Source organism: Serinus canaria, chromosome 7, assembly GCF_022539315.1.
Source record: "Serinus canaria isolate serCan28SL12 chromosome 7, serCan2020, whole genome shotgun sequence".
NCBI classification, from domain to species: Eukaryota; Metazoa; Chordata; class Aves; order Passeriformes; family Fringillidae; genus Serinus; species Serinus canaria.
In genome coordinates, this window is record NC_066321.1 from 18257164 (window position 1) to 18276285 (window position 19122).

Sequence of the window (19122 nt, forward strand, 5' to 3'; positions counted from 1 at the left end):
AGACAAATGAATCAGAAAAATATAGCCCACCACAGTACTTGAAGCAGTGTGAATTTAATGGAAAGATTATCTAGGTTGAGGATTAACTTCTGTGCTCGCTGAGTTTTTAGCTCCCCAATCCAGTCTGCTGTAGGAAAGTATAAATGGTTGTTCTAACTGGGGGGACAGGACTTCTTTCACATCCATTGCCACCTTATGGCAGTTAAATATGTTTGTGAAACAATGGCCTAATTTAGACCTTCTACTTGACAATTAGTAAGGATAAGCAAATTCAGAGATGTCAGCTGTCAGAAGTGCTACTGAAACAAAAATCACAGTGAGGCACCCACACCAGAGCTTACTCACCAGAGATGTCTAGAATCCTAAAGAGGGAAAGAGAAAGCCACAGAGATATAAAACATACCTACATAAGTGAAATTTTGATTTTATGATAACTATATTTATAAACATTATGGCTCTCAGTATTGCTTTTACTCTATTCACACTGAATCAGGAGAGTCAAGACTGATGCATTGTGTTTTAGGGAAGGAAACTGGAATGCTGGAAAATAATTTGATGTAAGTCTACAAAATTAGAAAATTATTTTGCATTAATAATATGTTAAGAATGACATTTTTTTCTAAATCGCTCAAGATCAGGAAAATTCACTTATTGGTAAGATTTGACCCTAAGTTCCCTGTGCCCATTAAGAAACCAGGAGCTGTGTTAATGTATCTCTTACATAAACCCTGAACACTGAAAGTACCTAACAGCACTGTAACGAATTCTTCTCATAAACACTTGGACATTGCTTTCCTCTAATGCCTTTTACAGCTGAGTTATGAAGATCTGCTCAATTGTCATCATATCCTAGCAAATTTCTGAGCCCCTTGGAGTATTCTTCAGTTATTCTGGAACATAAATGTGCCCATGTTTTTAAAACTTCTTTCAAAGTCCCAAACAATTGCAGTTTCTAAAAATATCAGGACAGCATTGATAAAACCAATGAGCTGAACCAACCCTTTTGCTACAACTAAGATTAGGAAAAGATAATGATATGGAATGCTAACTGAAATACACCAACTATCTGTGACTGTAACAATTCCTCATAACGTGTCAGTATAACTGACAGCAACAGATCCAGATGGTTTCAGACAAATCTTCAGTGACCCCTTAATATATAAACTGAGCAGAAGCAGGCAGAAAATCTTAACCATGCATGTTTTATAAATACAAAGAAAGCTGTGCAATTGCTCAACACCTCTTACACTCAAGAATCCTCATTGATATCAAGTTTGTGTTTCCAGTGGACTCATGATTTTCTGACTTTTTCTTTTAATACTAAATTTAAAAAGCTAGCTCAGTCTTTGACAGTCTGGAACAGAAGTTACTGCCCCATTTCATTATGTCCCTTTGCTGTGTCTTTATCCCCACTCTTCCAGCTCTCTGAACTGAGCTGCTTCTCCTCCTCCTTTCCATACCTTTACTTATTTCCCCCATCTCACAGCCTGGTAAACAGGGCAGAAAAATGGGATGGAGAAGCCCTGCCTCATCTACAAGAGAGATTGCTGGTGATGCACTCAGACCTCTCACCACAGAGTGCAGGGGAGAGAAGGGACTTGTTGCAGCTGTGCTTTTACAGACTTATTGAAGCATTAAGGTGCTGAGCAGTTGTTTGTGGTGTGCTGAAAGAACTTTCTTCCTGCTTGGTAACTTCCCTGACTTATCCAGTGCATGTGCAACCAACAGGCTGGAAAGAATCAGAAAGCAATTGGTTGGTCAGTCTCTGACCCTGGGAATCAGATAAACCTTGGATTAGCTTGGTAATGCTTCTGGTGGCTTTTTGGAACTAATGGGGTTTTTTTCACTGTCAGAAAGGCCAGCAGCCAGTAATACTCAAGGAAGGTTTTTCAGAGCAGCATTCCAGCTACACTCAGAAAGACTAGAAATTTAATAGTAGTTTATATTACATTCTGTCAGATTAGTTACAGATAAGTATCAGAAAGCTTTAGGGCTTCTCTGATTAGATATCAGAAAAGCCCTAAAGCACCATGAAAAAACTTTTAAAGAGCTAGGGAAGTTCATAGCTGAAATTGTCCAGACATTTACCTTGAGACTTGAAACTTAACTGGAGACTTTAAACTGTTAAGAAAATGCAGTCACACCTCAAGAAACTCTCACAAAGTTATGAACAAACCAGATACTTTTGTAAAGTCCTTCTTACTTTCATCAGACAGGACACTCCTCAAAACAGACAGAACCAAGTTCTCTATATGAAAAATATAAGTAAAAGGAGGAATTAAGTTGTTTATCAGTCTCTGAATATCAAATTTATCTGCCTCTGCTTGCAGTTAAATGGGACGTTTTAAGGTAGTATTTTTGCCATATTTCAACATTATTTAAAATCACTTCTAAATGTCCTTTATCTCCACAAGGGAGGTCTGAGTACTGTGCATCTTGTTTTATAAAGAATTCATGCACAAAGTTGTAATTTTATGTGGAATAAAATTACCTTTAAAAACTAAAAGATCTTGTCTCTAATTTTTGTTTTTAAGCACAAATTTTCTTCTCCACTCTTTAACATTTATTCTAATTGCTGCTGAAGTCTATTTGCTAATGAGGTTACCTACCATCATTTGCTGGCTCTGTCATACATGAAAAAACTGCTGCAGCTGATCCTGTTGCTCTTCAGCTCCACCATTTGAACCATCTGCAACAATAAATTGATTTGTGCTCTTCCTGCTTGAAAGGCAAATCTTCTGTCTTCCAGACTGGGAACAGAGCAGGAAGGAGAAGGAAAGGAGACACAATTATACTCTACTAGAGCTGCCTTGAAGTCAGAAAGAAGCCAAGTGTAGAGGGACAGGTATCGGCTCTTACCTATTTACATTCCCTTCCTTTAGACTTCCAGAAATTGACTCCTGTGAAACCAAAAGGGATTGTAGACTAAATGCACCTCTGAAGCACTAATTCTTTATTCTGTGTCCTATGTATGAAGAAATACTGAGGAAACCTTTCAAATGCAGTTCCTTTGACTCAACACAGAGCTTTTAAAAAGCCAAGAATTGTACATGTGCTTTTCGGACGGTGTATTACTGACAGTGCCAGGGAGACCTGCAAACTCACCCTTCTTCTGTTCTTCAGAGGAGAAAAGACATTTTATTTTACTTCACCATGGATTTTTAAAAGGAGTACAGTCCACCACATCAGTCTGAATTGCCCTGTGAAACCTTCATCTCATGGGCAGGGACTGATAGTGGAACAGGGAAAGGGAAGCTGGAATGTGAATAGGTACCAAGTCATACAGAAAAGTCCAACCCACATGCCTTCCTGTTATGCCTTTTCTCTTTTTTTTCTTAAGAAAACTTTGAGAATTTTTAAACTGTAAAATTATTAAAGACATATATATAGATGTGTTTTGGATATTAACAGATATGTAAATTATTTTTTGATCCTAGCTTTTAATGTGAAGTATTCTCTCTAATCACAAAAGTAAAACAGTTTCATGTGTAAGAAAGTAATTTCTAATCATACTCTGCTGCAGATTTTTCTTACTCCATGTTCTGTAGCACAATCTTTTATTTTCAGAGTTCATCCAATTAACTTCTGTAAAAGACTTTAGATTAATAACCTGTCAGCAAGTAATATCAGCACTGTGATTTCTTTTCCTGTCACTTCTTCTATGTAGCTTTTTAAATTTCCTGTTGGATGGTCTCTTCATATGTAGTAGAATTCAACTATGAAAAAAAGGTTTTAATCCTGAAATACAAGTAGAAAAATCATGTCAACATGTATTATATTGTCTTCATATGTTATTGGTTACTATTTTTTCAAAGCAAACAAACATTCTCCTTTCCTTATTCTTCCAGTATATAAAAATAACAGAATTCTAAGAGATTGATGCAACACAGGTGAATGAAATTTCAAATAACTCCTTTTCAAATAAATGAGAAAGTAAGAGTGGTAAAGCTGGTGAATTCACAGTGCTCTTTAGCATCATCCTGGAATTTTTTTTCTTGGATGTACATGCAGTTCCAGGCAGAGGCCATCAGGAGCCTGCATTTATCTGCCCTCCCATTCAGCATCACATAAATCACATCCAATTTCCAATATTATATAGTTAGAGCATGAGCATCTGCTTTCCATCTGTACAAATTAATTTACCAGTATTTGCAGCAATGCTGCAGCAATCATTGTAAGATCACATTTGACAACCATCAGGGCCATGAAGTTAAGACAAGAGAAAGGGTATTCACAATATTAATTATTGGAGATAATATTTAACTTTTTGCCTGCCTCAGACCACTGCTGGCATAGTTCAGTCTGCATTATATTGTGGATACAGCTACAATTTTCAGTAAACACTATATAAAGATATTAAAGCAAGTATGGCTGCAGAATATGAGCATAAAGCTACTATACAGCTTGGCAATCAGAAAGTACCACATGATGGGTTGCTATGGTATCTGCAAGCATGACTTTTTTATAAAGCAATATTGCAAATTGCAATACAGCATGGAGTTCTCTGACCATTTTTAAACATGGCTCTGTAACAGCCATGTTTACTTCTTTGGAAATCAAAACAGTTTATTACATTCCATTTCAGATATATATTGTTTGAAAAATATTTTGTGCTGTTTGTTAATCAGCTGTCACATTCCACAAAGATAATTATCAAGATTGCTGTTAAAGAGAAAGTAACATGCTTTCAAGATAATAGAAAATGGAAGTGCAGAGCATGTCTGGAACTGCAGGGTTTGATTGTTATAAATTGTTTATGAAATGCCATTCCTTATTTTCATCAAAAGCTTTTCTTGCAGCAGACATCATGTGTGCTTCAGCATGCAATTTTCCCTCTCCAGAGGGATGAGAATGTGCCGCAGTTTACTTTGCTTGGGTTACACTGCAGTGTCTTTTTTATTTTTTTAAGGCAAGCACCAGAATATGTCTCTTTCCACTGTGCAACAGCTCCCACTGATCAGTGAGGAGAAATAAATATGCTGAGTGACAGAACCTGCATACTGTATCACACAGACAAAACCTAGCTGTGCTCTAAGAATGAAAGAAATGGTACCATCCCCCACTGAAAAAGATGCTGCTAATGCAGAGGTTTAATGGTGAGCCATTAAATATTCCTACACTGCAGAGATTTCAGATTATTTCTCCTAATGCCTTCCTGAGCTAGATAAGCCTTTCTGAATCTATACTATAGAATGAAAGTCTTAAGGCTTTTCTATGTCCAAAAAAAGTCCCCTGCATTTTTAATAATACTTCATTATACATATTATATAATATATATATATATATATATATATAATATGTAGAATGAAGAGCAAACGACACAGGTACTTTCATATGTGATTCTTTTAGAAGGCTGGGGCTGTTTCAGGGGTGCAGGGGTGGGATTAGATGAATAATGCCTATTAAGAGAAGCAAACCTAAAGCTGTTTGAGGAATTCCTCCCTGCATCAAAACGCTGCAGCTGTAGTTTGGTGAGCTCAGGTGAGCACGGCAGTTCGCAGCTGACGCGGTATCAGGTCCGGCTATAGGTCCACGTGTCTTACAGGGTACAGAAGTGAAATGCAAGAAGCTGCAGTTTCAGTCGCTGAAGTGCTGACAGCGACCCTCTCTCGGCACAAGCGGAGCAATTCTCGGGCTGTGCCAAGCACGAAGCCCGTGGCTCTGGCGGTGCCGCGGCCCCGAGCGGGCTGGGCGGGCACGCCCGGCTCCCAGCGCCCCGCAGCAGCCGGGAGATGCTCCCACCGCCCCCAGCAACGCAAATTCCTGCCCCAAAATACCTACTGCCCCCGAACCTAGTTAAGGTCTCTTTATGAAAACAAGCGAGAGAGCAATATCCTACCTATTCCCCCCTGCTCTCGTCTCCCTTTTTCATTTTTACAAATGATTTCGTATGATGGATGCGGGACTAGTCTTGTCCTTAGAAGTGAAATAGTTTTGTTACAAGGTTGAGCCAGACCAGGATTTGAAAAATTCCAAAAATGTTTCACTTTTATGTTCCCATGCCGGTCTGGAGAATAGCTGAGGCTTTTTTGGAGGGTGGGGAGGGGAGCTGGACGTTGATGACACCTTCATGAAGTAAAATACACCTGCATTCCTGGGTTAGGAAGAGAGAATGCATTTTTTTTGAATTCTGAAAAAACACCTCTGGTCAGAACAACATCAACATTTCATCTTGATGGTGACAAGCTGAGACTGAGCTAAGCTATGAAGCAACACATGATCTAGATGTCTAAATCACCTCACTGCTGAAGTGACTTTCCCTTAATTTTACCAACCATTACTTGTTAATCTTTATAAAATTCATACAATAAAAGACAAAGACTAAAACAATTACATAAAAAGGTTATCTTTATTCTTTTGGGTTGTTAGCAATGTAGTTATTTTTGGTAAAACAACTTCCTGCATGCAGTTCATCAGTACACTATGAGCCAATAATTTCCATAAAAGCAAGAGCCCATCAATATTCTAGTTCTTTTGTAAGAAATGCAAAATGTTTCACTGTCCATTGCACAAGTTCACTATTCATCCTCATGAAGGAAGATTTTTGAATAACAAATTATATTTAAAGTGCTTCTACTGCAGAGTGCACCAATAAGCAAAGCAGACAGTGTGAGATTAACTCGGGAAAAAGTAATGTTCCTGTGACTAAGACCCCTGAAAATCAATAGAAAGGATTATAACATTAAAAAAGGCCTTCTATCTTGTTTCACATAAAAAGACCTACCTATGGATCAGAAAAAAAAATTGCACTGTCCATTGGTTTTAAAATTATTCCTTATTAAAAGCTGTTGAAAGCAATTAGCAGAAGTTTTCAATTACACATTGTATATTATGCTTCTGAACAGTAAAGTGTCAAAAAAAACCAGCAATAAATATTAATAACAACAGGAAAATATGTGTCATTTCTTATAACAAGTAAAGAAAAGTTATAAAATAAAACTATTTAAAAATAAAAATAATAGATATATAATTTTCTTCTAGCCTCATATTTTAAGCCATCTATTTGTCCTGTATTGTCCACCACCTTACTGCACATTTGCTGATTACAACACTCACACAAAATAAAATCTTTAATAGCAGCAAACTATTGCTTACTGGTATGAGGAATGATGGTCTTGTCAAACAGTTTTTCTTTTTAGCACTCACATTTCTTCCCATGTTAAACTTTAACAGCTGTAGGATAATAGCAGCAAGCATGCATCAGTTAGAGCTTCCAATTATTTGAAGTATCGCAGAATATACCATAATATCTACTGAAATGTTGTAAGCTAACTTACTAAGGTACATATTTGACACATATATGGTAAATAGGTCATTGTCTCCTTGTACAAAAAGGTACCACTGTGTAAAACAACTGATTAAATAACAGAGGGTATCTTACTTACATGTATAGTGTCAGCCTGAATGCAAAAATAATCCTCTAAACCCCAGTGCAGGACAAAGCTGATTTCACTACATCTTTTGGTCATCTCAGCTCTCTATGGAACATTGCATTACACTGGAAACCTGACTAAATTGCCAAGAGGGTGTCAAAACCACCTCTCACGTACATACTTTGTGTTTCTATGATCCATGCTTCCAAAGTAGAGAAAATGAAATCTGAGGTATATATTAAGGTAGCATTTGTCCCCAAAGGTACTCTGCTACCAACTTAAACTATAGCTTTGGTTATTTTCCTAAGTGGGATACACTTGTGAGAAATAAGAAGCGTAGCAACAGACTTTGGAATAAAGTATGGAAGCTCACAACACTACAGGTCAAAACATACCATTTAAAAAAATATATGATTTCCCATAGGAAGAATTTGCCATTTGTGGCTTTTCTGTGAAAAGAATTGTTTGAATGTTTAAGGAATTATAAACTATCTTGTACTCCGAAAGTAATTTTTTTCACAGTTTCACAATTTTCCAAACAGGAGCTCTATGTAGCATCATTTATTTAAACCACTGTATCTGAAATGGACAGTACAATAAATTAAAAGCTACTAAAAGGTAGTAAAAAAATATACATTAAACTAAAAAAAACTAAGTTACCAACCTCTTTTCTGTGAGAATTATTCCCTTGTTTGATTTACTGACAAATTCTTTATCTGGACTCTGTTGGGTTTTTTTATAGTTTGGTGCTTCTTTGATCTACACCCTGAGGTTTGATAATCTGGAATCCCGGTTTTTGCATTTAGAAGTGGCCTGAAGAGAAATATGTTCATATTATGATGCCATAATTAGGTATTCCTGACATTTGTGTTTCTCTGCACATAAGAGTAATATTTAGTGTTTATCTAAATAAAGGGCATTTAGATGTTTTTTCTCAGCACAGCAGAATTAATGAAGCAGTATGTTATTAAAGCAAATGAAATCATGGAACACAGATAAGAGATGAAATGTACACAGTGGATACACTTACTCCACAAAAATACAGGCTTATTAGGACCCATTAAGGGTTCCTATATTCCAAGTAGAAATTTTATGTCTCCTCTCAATTAGTAACAGCTGATAATCAAAACTATTGTTCGGCAAGTTTGTTTCCCTGTTACACCAAGAGTTTACTAGTGATGGATCATTGTCTTGGACAGGCACTGTCTGCAGTAGTGGGTAAATATGTAAAAACTTGTAATTTTGGCATAATCCTCCAGTAAGAGTGCTAGTGACAAAAACATATTTTCAAGCTTGCAAACAGTCATCATGGATAAAGTGCCTTTTACTTTTTGTTTCCTCTTCTGTCTTTTCCTTTGTCTTCCTTTTCTGATTTGTCATCTTCATATTTTTCTTTTTCTGGTTTTGTTACACTGTCATAAGAAGGCGGAGCTGTGGTTGATGCAGACATATTCATTTTCTCTGGAGATGAGTTTTCACTCACCTTACCAACAATCACATCCTCTTTGATAAGCAGATCACCCCCATCCTTCTGATACATAAATGAAAGCTTCTTTACTGACTGCCTTAGAAGGTGACGTCTGTAAGCACGCTGAATGATAGTGGCAGAAACTTCCTCCTGCTTTCGTTTCAGTGTGGTTGTGATTGGTTCATAGGAAGCTTTAGAAGGATTGGATGCCATAAAGCGATCTTCCATCTGTATTCTGAGAGTGTCCATCTCCCCACTTTCTCCCAAAACACGCTTTGTGAAAGCAAACAAGATGTCAAGGCAGTGAATTCTGTCACCGCTCACCACAGGTAGATCCATTGCAATAAGATGAACCATGTTTGGTTTAGGTATATTAAGAGGAGGCTCTAGAGAAGCTGCAAAATCAGACAGCTTGCTATATTCTATGAATTGTGTTGCACCAGGATCATATTTTTCCCAAACCTCATAGAACATCTCAAAGTCATCCTCACCCAAGGGTTCGGCGCTTTCTTCAGTAGCAACACTGAAGTTCTCCAAAATCACAGCAATGTACATGTTCACCACTACCAGAAAGGATATGATAATGTAGCTGACAAAGAAGAAAATCCCAACAGAAGGGTTGCCACAGTCACCTTTCACAGAGCTCCCCGGGTGTTCTTTATGGGGGTCACAGTCTGGCTCCCCACTGTTGAGAATGGGGTTGAGCAAATTATTCCAGCCAGCGGACGTGGTGATCTGGAACAGGCAGATCATGCTGTTGCCAAACGTTTCAAAGTTGAACATGTCATCGATCCCATCTTCCCTCTTGACATAGGCAAAGTTGGACATGCCAAAGATGGCATAGATGAACATGACCAGGAAGAGCAGCAGCCCAATGTTGAACAAAGCAGGAAGAGACATCATCAAAGCAAAGAGCAGAGTGCGGATTCCCTTAGCGCCTTTAATGAGGCGCAGGATTCGACCGATTCTGGCAAGTCGTACGACTCTGAACAACGTGGGTGACACAAAGTACTTCTCAATCACCTCAGCTAGAAACATACCTGTGAAACATAAAAATAAATTAAGAGAGTAAGTTTTTAACACACATTACATTTCCCACAGAAAAGTATAAACGCCCTCCCCAGCTCTAGTTGTGGAATTAGTGGAAAATATCATTGAAGATAAATTTTATCTCTTATGGATAATTTTGGAATTTTTCCCAGCACTTTTAGAAAATAACCCCAAACCTAAAAGCATTACAACTGATACAGAATTATTAGCACTTTCAAGTATGCATTTCATTTCCTAAATAATCGAGAGAAATTAAAATAAGTAACTCCTCTAATTTGCAAAACTTGACAGAGATAAAGCATTAAATACACATATAAACATATTTTATTTTGAACATAAGAATTTCTTACCTATTATTGAAAGAATAACAACCACAAAATCAAAAATATTCCAGCCAATGGTGAAGTAATAATAACGGAGTGAAAATATTTTGAAGACACATTCACCAGTAAAAAGGACAACAAAGACCAAGTTAATCCAATATAAAATATTTTGCATCAGTTCATTTTGGTCATCTGTTTCTATCATCATTGTGACCATGTTAAGACAGATTAGAACCATAATGATGATGTCAAATAGTTGCTTGGTTACAATATCAAACACCAGACCTTGCAATTTGTTCTGAGGGAAGAAAAAAGAAAAGGTTATAGTATTTTTATGTAATAAACATGTTTCCTCCTTCCCATTTCATTCTTCCTCTCCCAAAACATACAACCAACAAAAGGCTCAAAAATCTAAGAAAACCATTCTTCAGTAACTTAATTCAAGTTCTAGTTCAAGTTTTTCTCTCAAAACTCAACAAGCCTATATTTCTTCATGTTCTTTGATTCTCTGCTTCCTCAGGCATAACAAATATGAGAGATTTTTCCTGCAGAACTGACACATGTACATTTCAATTCAGAATGAAGGGGTAACTTTAATTGGGCTGAAACCATTTTAGAGTTAAAGGAGAAATTTTATTATAATTGATGTACTGCTGGGATTTCTCTCTAAACACAGATGACATAAGAACAGCACAATTCTTACCACTGGTCGAGGTATAGGTTTTTGTGGTTTCTTGGAGCCCAGCTTCTTCATTGCATTGTAGTATTTCTTTTGCTCTTCTGTCATGAAAATGTCTTGGCCTCCAAGGTAAATTAATAAAAGAAACCCCAAATCTGATTACAGACAAGCCTTCATATCCATTAATTCACAGCATTGCAGAACATGGTTTAAATAAGCCCTTTAGTCATCCTTATACATTGTCACCAAAACCAAACCATAATAATTATTTCAAAGATTGTTAAAATATCTGATGAATCTTGAAAGAAAAATGAAAGAAATTATGGAGCAAAGAAAATCCCCAAAACTTCTATCTATTTCTTATTTTAAAAAATACATACCTGATTAATTCAATTAAACAAATTTAAAATCTAAATCCTACTTGGAAAATACAAATTTCATAGACACTTAATAAATCTAGGATCATGAACTCCACATTGTAAATTGATCTACCAGAAATAAAAAAGTTTCAAAGGTACAAAGATACACTGTGAGTATATTTGCCCTCAGGTAAAACACACAATGAGAAAGAAATAACTGATTTTACTTTTCAGGATGTGCATTTTACCATTTGAGTATAGGTATCTCAGTTCAGATGATATATGAACAGTATATATGAAGCTTGATCATCCCCCCACACTGTGCCTAGATCATCAGAAGCATGAGTTTACTTTGGGGTTTCTTGTCTGAATAAAATGTTTTCTAGACTGGTATAATGCACACATGGAAACACTTTTTAGAAATACAATCTATATTGTCAAGTAACTTGTTTTATTCCTTTCATGCACTTGTTTGCAACTGTATTCCAGGTATGCATGATACCAAAGCAGTGGCATGTGGCAATCAACTCCAGAGTCAGGGGTGAATCTGTGACTTCGTCGCACTGAAATTGTCAAATGTATTGTCAATCTTTTAGCCAAAGCAATGATAAGTCTGAATGAAGGCATGTTTAACTTTCAGCTGTGTCTATATATTGACATGAAGATTTAGAAGGTAAAAGAGAGTGTCTTTAACAAACTCTCCTCATAAATCAAATATTCAAGTAAAATTAACTTCTTGGAGAGTACGAGTTTTGGAAGAAAAACAAAAAGTTGATTTGATAATTATTTTGGAAATGTGCTATGACTGTTGGAAGATTTCAGTCAGTGGGAAATCAAAAATAAAAGAAGAGAGCCCTAAAGAAAGTGGGAAGGGATTGGGGATTCCTTCTGCTGTCTCACTGATGTGATGGCTATCATGAGAGAACAAGCCATCCTTGTCTCAGTGTACTGTCTCCAGGGAGATTATAGGACTCAAGGCAAGATACCCTTAAGGACCAGCTAGGAAGCCAACAGCAGAGCATTGCCTCCCTCACAGAACTAATGTAATAAAAGTAGGATGCACACAGAAACCACAGAAATCACAGTTTAACTACACAGAGACAGTATTGTGCAACACGAGCTCTTTTCCCACTCATATCCCAACACGCCCAAGTGTCAGTGATATTAAAAAAGAACAATGGCAAGAAAAATACTGCTGGCTAGCCATGAACTGTGTGATCTGCACATTTCTACAAACACAGATGCACCTATAAATTCAAAAGACAGACAACTAATGTTTGCTTATTTGCTAGATGAGACTGAAGAATACCATAAAGATTGAGTTTCCCCAGCTTAATTGCACATCCAGTATTTTACTTTCTTGGTGACTTACAACAGGTCCAAATGTACAAGGGGTGTACACCACACTGCCACAAAAAGCCATTTAGCAGGAACCCTTATCTGCCTTCTGAGTCATGATGATTCCAGTGGACAGTGTCTGCCAAGTGAACTTAATAAAATTTATAATTACCTCATTACTGAGTAAGGTCACCTTGTAACACATCGACTGCCAAAAATGCCAATAACATGTATATAACCTTAGGATGAGGTTATATAGGCTCTCCAAGGATGAGAAATGGATCCACCTTCCTGCTAAGGGATGCCCCTGAAGTTCTCTCCAAGGAAGGTATAAAAATTTTGAAGGATGAAGATGACACCATTTATGGTTTAAATAGCAAATACAATTCAATTTGCCATCATAGCTTGCATTTCCCATCTATTTGCATGTCCCTAGAGTTCTTGACACAATCCTGTGTTCATTTAAATAACAGAAGCAGCTTAAGTTGAAAAGAAAACCCACACATTTTCAAATGACCTACATCTTCTTTTTCTTGCAAATTGACTAACTCAAGACAGTTGCCCTACCCTCTCTGGTCTTACAATACAGAGAAGTATTTTCAGCATTCAGCGTGTTAGTCTCTGTAATGGAGGCCTTCACAACGCTGCTATATGTCAGCTCCTTATCAATTTTGAAATTTATAGTTTGGCATATTTCTTCTTTCCTGCCTTTTATTTGCTTAAGTCCTCTGCACTTTCACATTGGTTAGTCACTCACAGCACTAAAAGTTAAGAAAAACAAAGACAGAATTTTCTGATGGACAGCGTATCATTGGGCTGTATGGGGATGTACAGAACACTCAAACACTAAGTGTAATTTTAAATTACTTCAGATTTCTTAAAAAGAAAAGACTGTGATTTAATCATTTTGAACAAACAAAAATCTTAAAACCTGATTTCTTTTTTTCTTTTTGTTACTATGAGAAATTTCAGACTCTGTTATTTATCCTTGCATACATTTACTGAATGCTCAACAACAGTGAAGTATTGTGAAAATGAAACATGTGGTACTTATCTTCTTTTTTTGTTGGTTGAAGTTATCTATGATGACACCAATGAATAAGTTTAGGGTGAAAAATGATCCAAAGACGATAAAGGCCACAAAGTAAATGTACATGTACAGGTTCTCTTCATACTTGGGCTGGTTCCCTACCTATGTAGCATAGGAAAACATCAAAGCATCACAAATAACAGTTAAGACAAATCAAAGATCCTGAGCAGGAGGAGAAGTTGCATCCAGATGGACAGGGGGTAAACCCAACTCTTTTGGAGCATACACTACACTTGCTCATATTTGAACTTGAAAATCTATTTAATACAGATTTCTGTAATTGCTCACATTGCAGGACTTGCCATTCCTTCCCTCTCTGTCTGTTCTCTTTGATGACATTTGACATTTCATGTAGGTCCTACTGAATTTGACAGAAATGTGCAAATCTCAAAAGCAATTAAGTTCCTACAGACTATATGCAAATCAAGAGCTGGACTGAGGAGAGATGCAAATGAATATCAAGATTAGAAGAAAAATCAGCAAAAGTTAGCAAATTTGGTTTTTGAGATCATCAGAGCCTGCAGCTCTGGATTAGCTTTTGCAGTGATGCCTCTTGACTATTTGGGTAATTTTTGAGGACACAGAAAAAACTTGTTTCCTGATCTGTACAATCTCAGACAGACATTAATAGAAAACCAGATCTCATTATTTTGGATTTTTAAAGAAGAATTAATAAACTACTAGTAATTTGTATAGCTTACAGCTATAATTTTTGTTACCTGATAAAAGTATAAGCACTTTGTTCGCATAGATTGTAGAAAATTCATCAGAGCTTTACATTTAATTTCTTGTATTTTAGATCATTTCAACTGCCATTCAAGAAGCCTTACATCAATCTTAGATTTGTTTTCCCTCAGTAAATTTTATATTTACATAGTAGATTTTATATTGCACTCACTTGTGTAGCATCAACTGCAGCATACATAATCTCCATCCATCCTTTAAATGTTGCCTAAAAACAGAATTTGTTAATATTTTGTATCAAAGCTCCAGTTCTGAGAACATTCTAAATAAACCAATGTCTTCTTCTAAGTATTTCTGTTCATAAAAATAAAGAAAATATTAAAAGTCTGGTGCATTACAAGTGAAGCATTGACAGGAAGTTCATTACTGCGGAATATCTCCCCCCAGTTCTTAAAAAATACTGAATAAATTCTAATCTTCATGGAAATTCATACAAACTCTCTGTGAGATGAGTGGCAATCAATACCATCATACCAGAGGGACAGTGTTTTATCTCCCAGGGAAAAGTGATGTGCTGGTTGCCATCTGTGAAGCATTGCCTTATCAGGAAAGGCACTGTGCTATTTGACATCCAGTAAAGCCAAGTCCCTGATGTCAGGATGCAGGGAACCTGCATGATCAGCTAGTGCACCTGCACAGGCATGGTGTGGGTCACTCCACTGGAAACAAGGAGCTCCCAGAAGAGACTGAGGGAAGCTGCCCAAGGACTCAGCAGCTCATCTGTCCACAAAGCTCAGCTTGGTGTCATCTGCCAGCTGCTGAGGGTGCACTCAATTCCACTATAGATGTCATTGATGGAGCTATTAGATAGCACTGGTCCTAGAGCAAATCCTTGAGAGACACCACTTGGTACTGGTTTCCTCTTGGACACTAAGCCACTGACTGTAAGTCTTTCCACACAGCCATCCAACCAATTCTTTGTCCTTCATCAAACTCACTCTGAGGGCAGGAAAGGTGTGAATGATATGTTTCCTGCAATCATTACCCAGGTGTAAAGAGGGTGCAGAACATGCTACAAATACTAAAAGCAGTGCCACTCTCTAAGCTGGTGCTTTATGCAATTGGCCAGTGCTCTTTAGCAGCAGCTACTGTTACCCCCAGAAGCCAACAGATGGTAGCCTGCTAGCACAACACTGACTACTAAAAACTACCAGTTGGAAATTTTTAAAGGCAGAATAATTACCAATTGCTTATGAGTACAAATAATTTCCCAGAAGCAGTTTGTCAAATGCACTCAATTATAAATATATATGCTTGTCTCACTGGCAATTTACAGATAATGTCTCTAAAAAGGCTCAGGCCTAGAAATCTAGCACTCTCTTCTTGTTTGAAGATCAGGTAAGTCCTAGAATGTGTCTATGACAACCATGGTAAAAATATTAGTAAATATGCCTTAACAGATAAAGGAAATAGAACGAAACCTAGCTGCAGTTTTTAACCAGGTATTTTAACTACATACTGTATTTCCACAGCACTTGAAAAGTTACTAGCAGTTGGGTTCCAAGAAACCTTTTACCCATCAGGTAAATATTAGATATTCCTCCTCTTCCAAAATGGCCAGAGAAAGTATCACATTTTTACAATAAGCAATATTAATTAGCTCCATAGAACAAAATTATAAAGTTAAATCCATATCCATTTATTTATTTTAAAATAACATTAAAAATTATGGAATTAAATGATACCAACAACTGAAACTAAAGCAGGAAAATTTATGCACTTACCACTTGAAGCAGAGAAAGATACCCAATTGCAACATTATCAAAATTTACTTTCACATTTTTCCACCGAACACCTCCAATAGTCCTGTTCATATTTTCACACATACTTTTATTACTGACTTGCTCTGGTGTGAACATCTTATTATTTGTGGTGTTAACACAGTGATAGAACTTGCCAGCAAACAGATTTACTCCCATGATGCTGAAAATCAGCCAGAATGTAAGACAAACCAGAAGTACGTTCATAATGGATGGGATTGCTCCAGTAAGAGCATTCACAACCACCTAGTCAATAAACACAGAAAAAAAAATTAAAAACAACACAGGAAAGGGTTATTTGCTTTTAATCTAGAAGTTGATTTAATGTAAAGCATTACATTACACTGAAGTAATGCAAATAGAAAACTAGTAATGCATGTCATATAACCAAACATGCTACTGTTGGCCTTACTAACAGACATTCAATTAATATTATTCCATGCTTTTATAATTTGACCTATTTTTAGGGATTGGTTTTACACAATATTTCCTTTTTTTCCTTACCCTCATGCCTTCAAAGCGTGACAAAGCTCTTAGAGGTCTCAAAGCTCTTAATGTTCGGAGAGATTTAATTGCACCAAATTCCGAGAAACCAAGGGCAGTAGCTACTAAGCTAACCAATGAGACCTAGAGGAAACAAAAGAAAAGAAAACAAAAGTACTTTTCTTTTTTAAGTAGCTTCAAAATAGAAATGTCTTGAGGGGTAAAATTTTGATCTGGATATTGGGAAAAAAATTCAAAAGGTCCCTAATCTTTCAGTGAAAATAAATTTAAAAAGAAAAAGAAGAAAAAGAAAAAAATAGAAAATAATTAGTCTAATACTGCATGTAAATTTCATAACCGTTTAAACAAAAACATACTTTAATCCGTAAGACTATCTGTGGATATGCGCATATGTACAATTTTATTTTTTAAAAAGGTAATTTTCTCTCCCTCCATGTGTTTGATTGGGATATCAGCTATAAACTGGCTTCTACATATAGAAATCCTAAATACAACATTAGAAAATTAGAAAATTCAAAAGGTTTGCTGCAAAAAAAGAAGGGGAAATATCACAAAATGTCCTGTAATGATGCACATGGGACAGAATCCCAACCTCAGCTTCATTTCATTATACTATTTGGTAGTTACAAATTTCTGTCCTTGTAACTACCAAATAGTATAATTGCACAAAATACATTGTTATCATAAGCTGGAAAAATATTTGGATTTTAAAAATTGTTTGTATTTTGGACAAATAATGTGCCTACTTTTGTGGAAGAAAGGGTTTAATCCACAAGAATTTTTGAAACCTTCAGTGCAGCTGGATTAACAGCTCAAAAGTTGATTTTCCTGCTGTTTTCCAGTGAAAATCAATGACTTGTGTCCTCACTGAACCTCCCACTCCAGATGGCTATCTCCTGTTGTGTTTACACAAGGAAGTCTTCTGCAGATTTCCTTCCTCTAAGGGTTGCTCAAGCAAGCTGCCAAATACTCTACAATTCCATTTTTGCTCGTTTGTGATACCATTTGTAATTGCACATGGAAAGCTGAGCCAAACGAGAATTTTTATTTGTTTCAGGGCTAATTATCCTTTTCTGAAGTAACTGTAAACATCACAATGGGTAGGAACTTCTGTCTGTATACTGCAGGCTCTTTCCCAAACAGGGAACAGCTGGAGAGCTTCGGCTGCTAGGTACAGAACAGTTTGCCTGAAAAGATTCTGTAAAATGTCTCACTGTGATAATTTAACCTGTCTGGTACTGGTATGGCAAATTTGTTCAATGTTTAGCTGGATAAAGGCATAGGACAGAAAGATAAAACTAAGATCTATTTAAGCAGTTGAGGGCAGCACCCACGTGCTAAACCAGTAGGAAGAGGAAAGAATTAAAATTCCTTGTTAGTGGATGAAAACAATAACAAGTAAGTCTAGCAATAATGTCAGAAAAAGCTAAGCAGACCACCACGACTTTAGAGGTGGAGGGAGTGGGTTTACAATATAGGAGGTCAAACACTGGAAATTGCATTGCTAAGTAAGGCATTCTCCGTTCAAAACCGAGGATCAGCCTGAGCTGTCTAGTCTAGCCTTGAGCTTAGAGCTAATTGAAAACCTCTGATGGTGCCCCCCAATATGAATTGTTGTATAATCTGCTGCTACAGGACCACAAAATGCAGACACTCTAAACAAAAGAGTTACATGAAAGCACAGAGATTGCTGAAAAAATGAAGAGCCCATACCTATCCACATGGATACATGGTATGCCTAATCAGAAGAACTGATCTTAAAACTGAACTCAAGATCAACATTTCCCAATACAGGCTTGTACAGAGACACTAAATCTGAATACTCCTTAAATAGTAATAGATTTATTTATTTCTGTTTAATTTTCTTTCTTTTTTACCAATGACCACTGTAACAGAAAAAAAATCAAAATATATGTATCACAAGCTTCTGGAAACATACTGCTGGTTATTCATAATATGAAAAGAGTATAAAACATGGCATCAAAATTTTTATGCAAAGGTGACAGAATCTATCTAGATGATTGCTGCTGATTTCGCATTAATTATAAAATTTTCATAATTTTTATTCTTACCACTTCAGTTATAATAAAGAAAAATCAGAATGCTATAGTATCCACAAAGAAAGCAAGTACACAAAAATTATATATTCAGCCTTACTCAAAGACAGTCCTGACCTTTTTATCTTGTTTCGGAAAATATAGTCTTAGGGGAAGGCCTTTATACTTGCTAAGTTTCTTACAGGTCTGTACATCTTTTCTGGGAATATGTTGACTTTATTCTTGATGTAAGTATTAAATGGGAGTTCACAACAGAAGAAATGGAGGGGCCATGAAAGTAATAAACAGGAAACTGCATATCCCAGAAAAAACATATCACATATTTTCTCATGTCACTGAGTTAGTCCATTTGCTGAGGATGGGGATCCACTGAAAAA

At 36.5% G+C, this 19122-nt stretch overlaps 1 protein-coding gene across 12 annotated transcripts in view; it reads right to left on the reverse strand.

Annotated features, from left to right (window-relative positions):
- Positions 1–6527: 6527 nt before the first annotated feature.
- The window catches only part of LOC103814405 (sodium channel protein type 2 subunit alpha-like), a 43138-nt gene continuing 30543 nt past the window's right edge, over positions 6528–19122 (reverse strand). For 8 of the 12 annotated variants that reach the window (XM_050977011.1, XM_050977010.1, XM_050977008.1 and 5 more), the window contains exons 20-26: positions 16689–16811; positions 16149–16430; positions 14575–14632; positions 13645–13778; positions 10918–11022; positions 10242–10512; positions 6528–9881 (exon numbers count right to left, since the gene is read on the reverse strand). In XM_050977011.1, the coding sequence (XP_050832968.1) occupies positions 8698–9881; positions 10242–10512; positions 10918–11022; positions 13645–13778; positions 14575–14632; positions 16149–16430; positions 16689–16811 (2157 nt within the window). In that variant the 3' untranslated portion in view covers positions 6528–8697. Of the gene's footprint in view, positions 9882–10241; positions 10513–10917; positions 11023–13644; positions 13783–14574; positions 14633–16148; positions 16431–16688; positions 16812–19122 lie in introns of all 12 variants that reach the window. The other 4 variants (XM_050977009.1, XM_050977006.1, XM_009087951.4 and 1 more) reach the window with 1 other exon arrangement.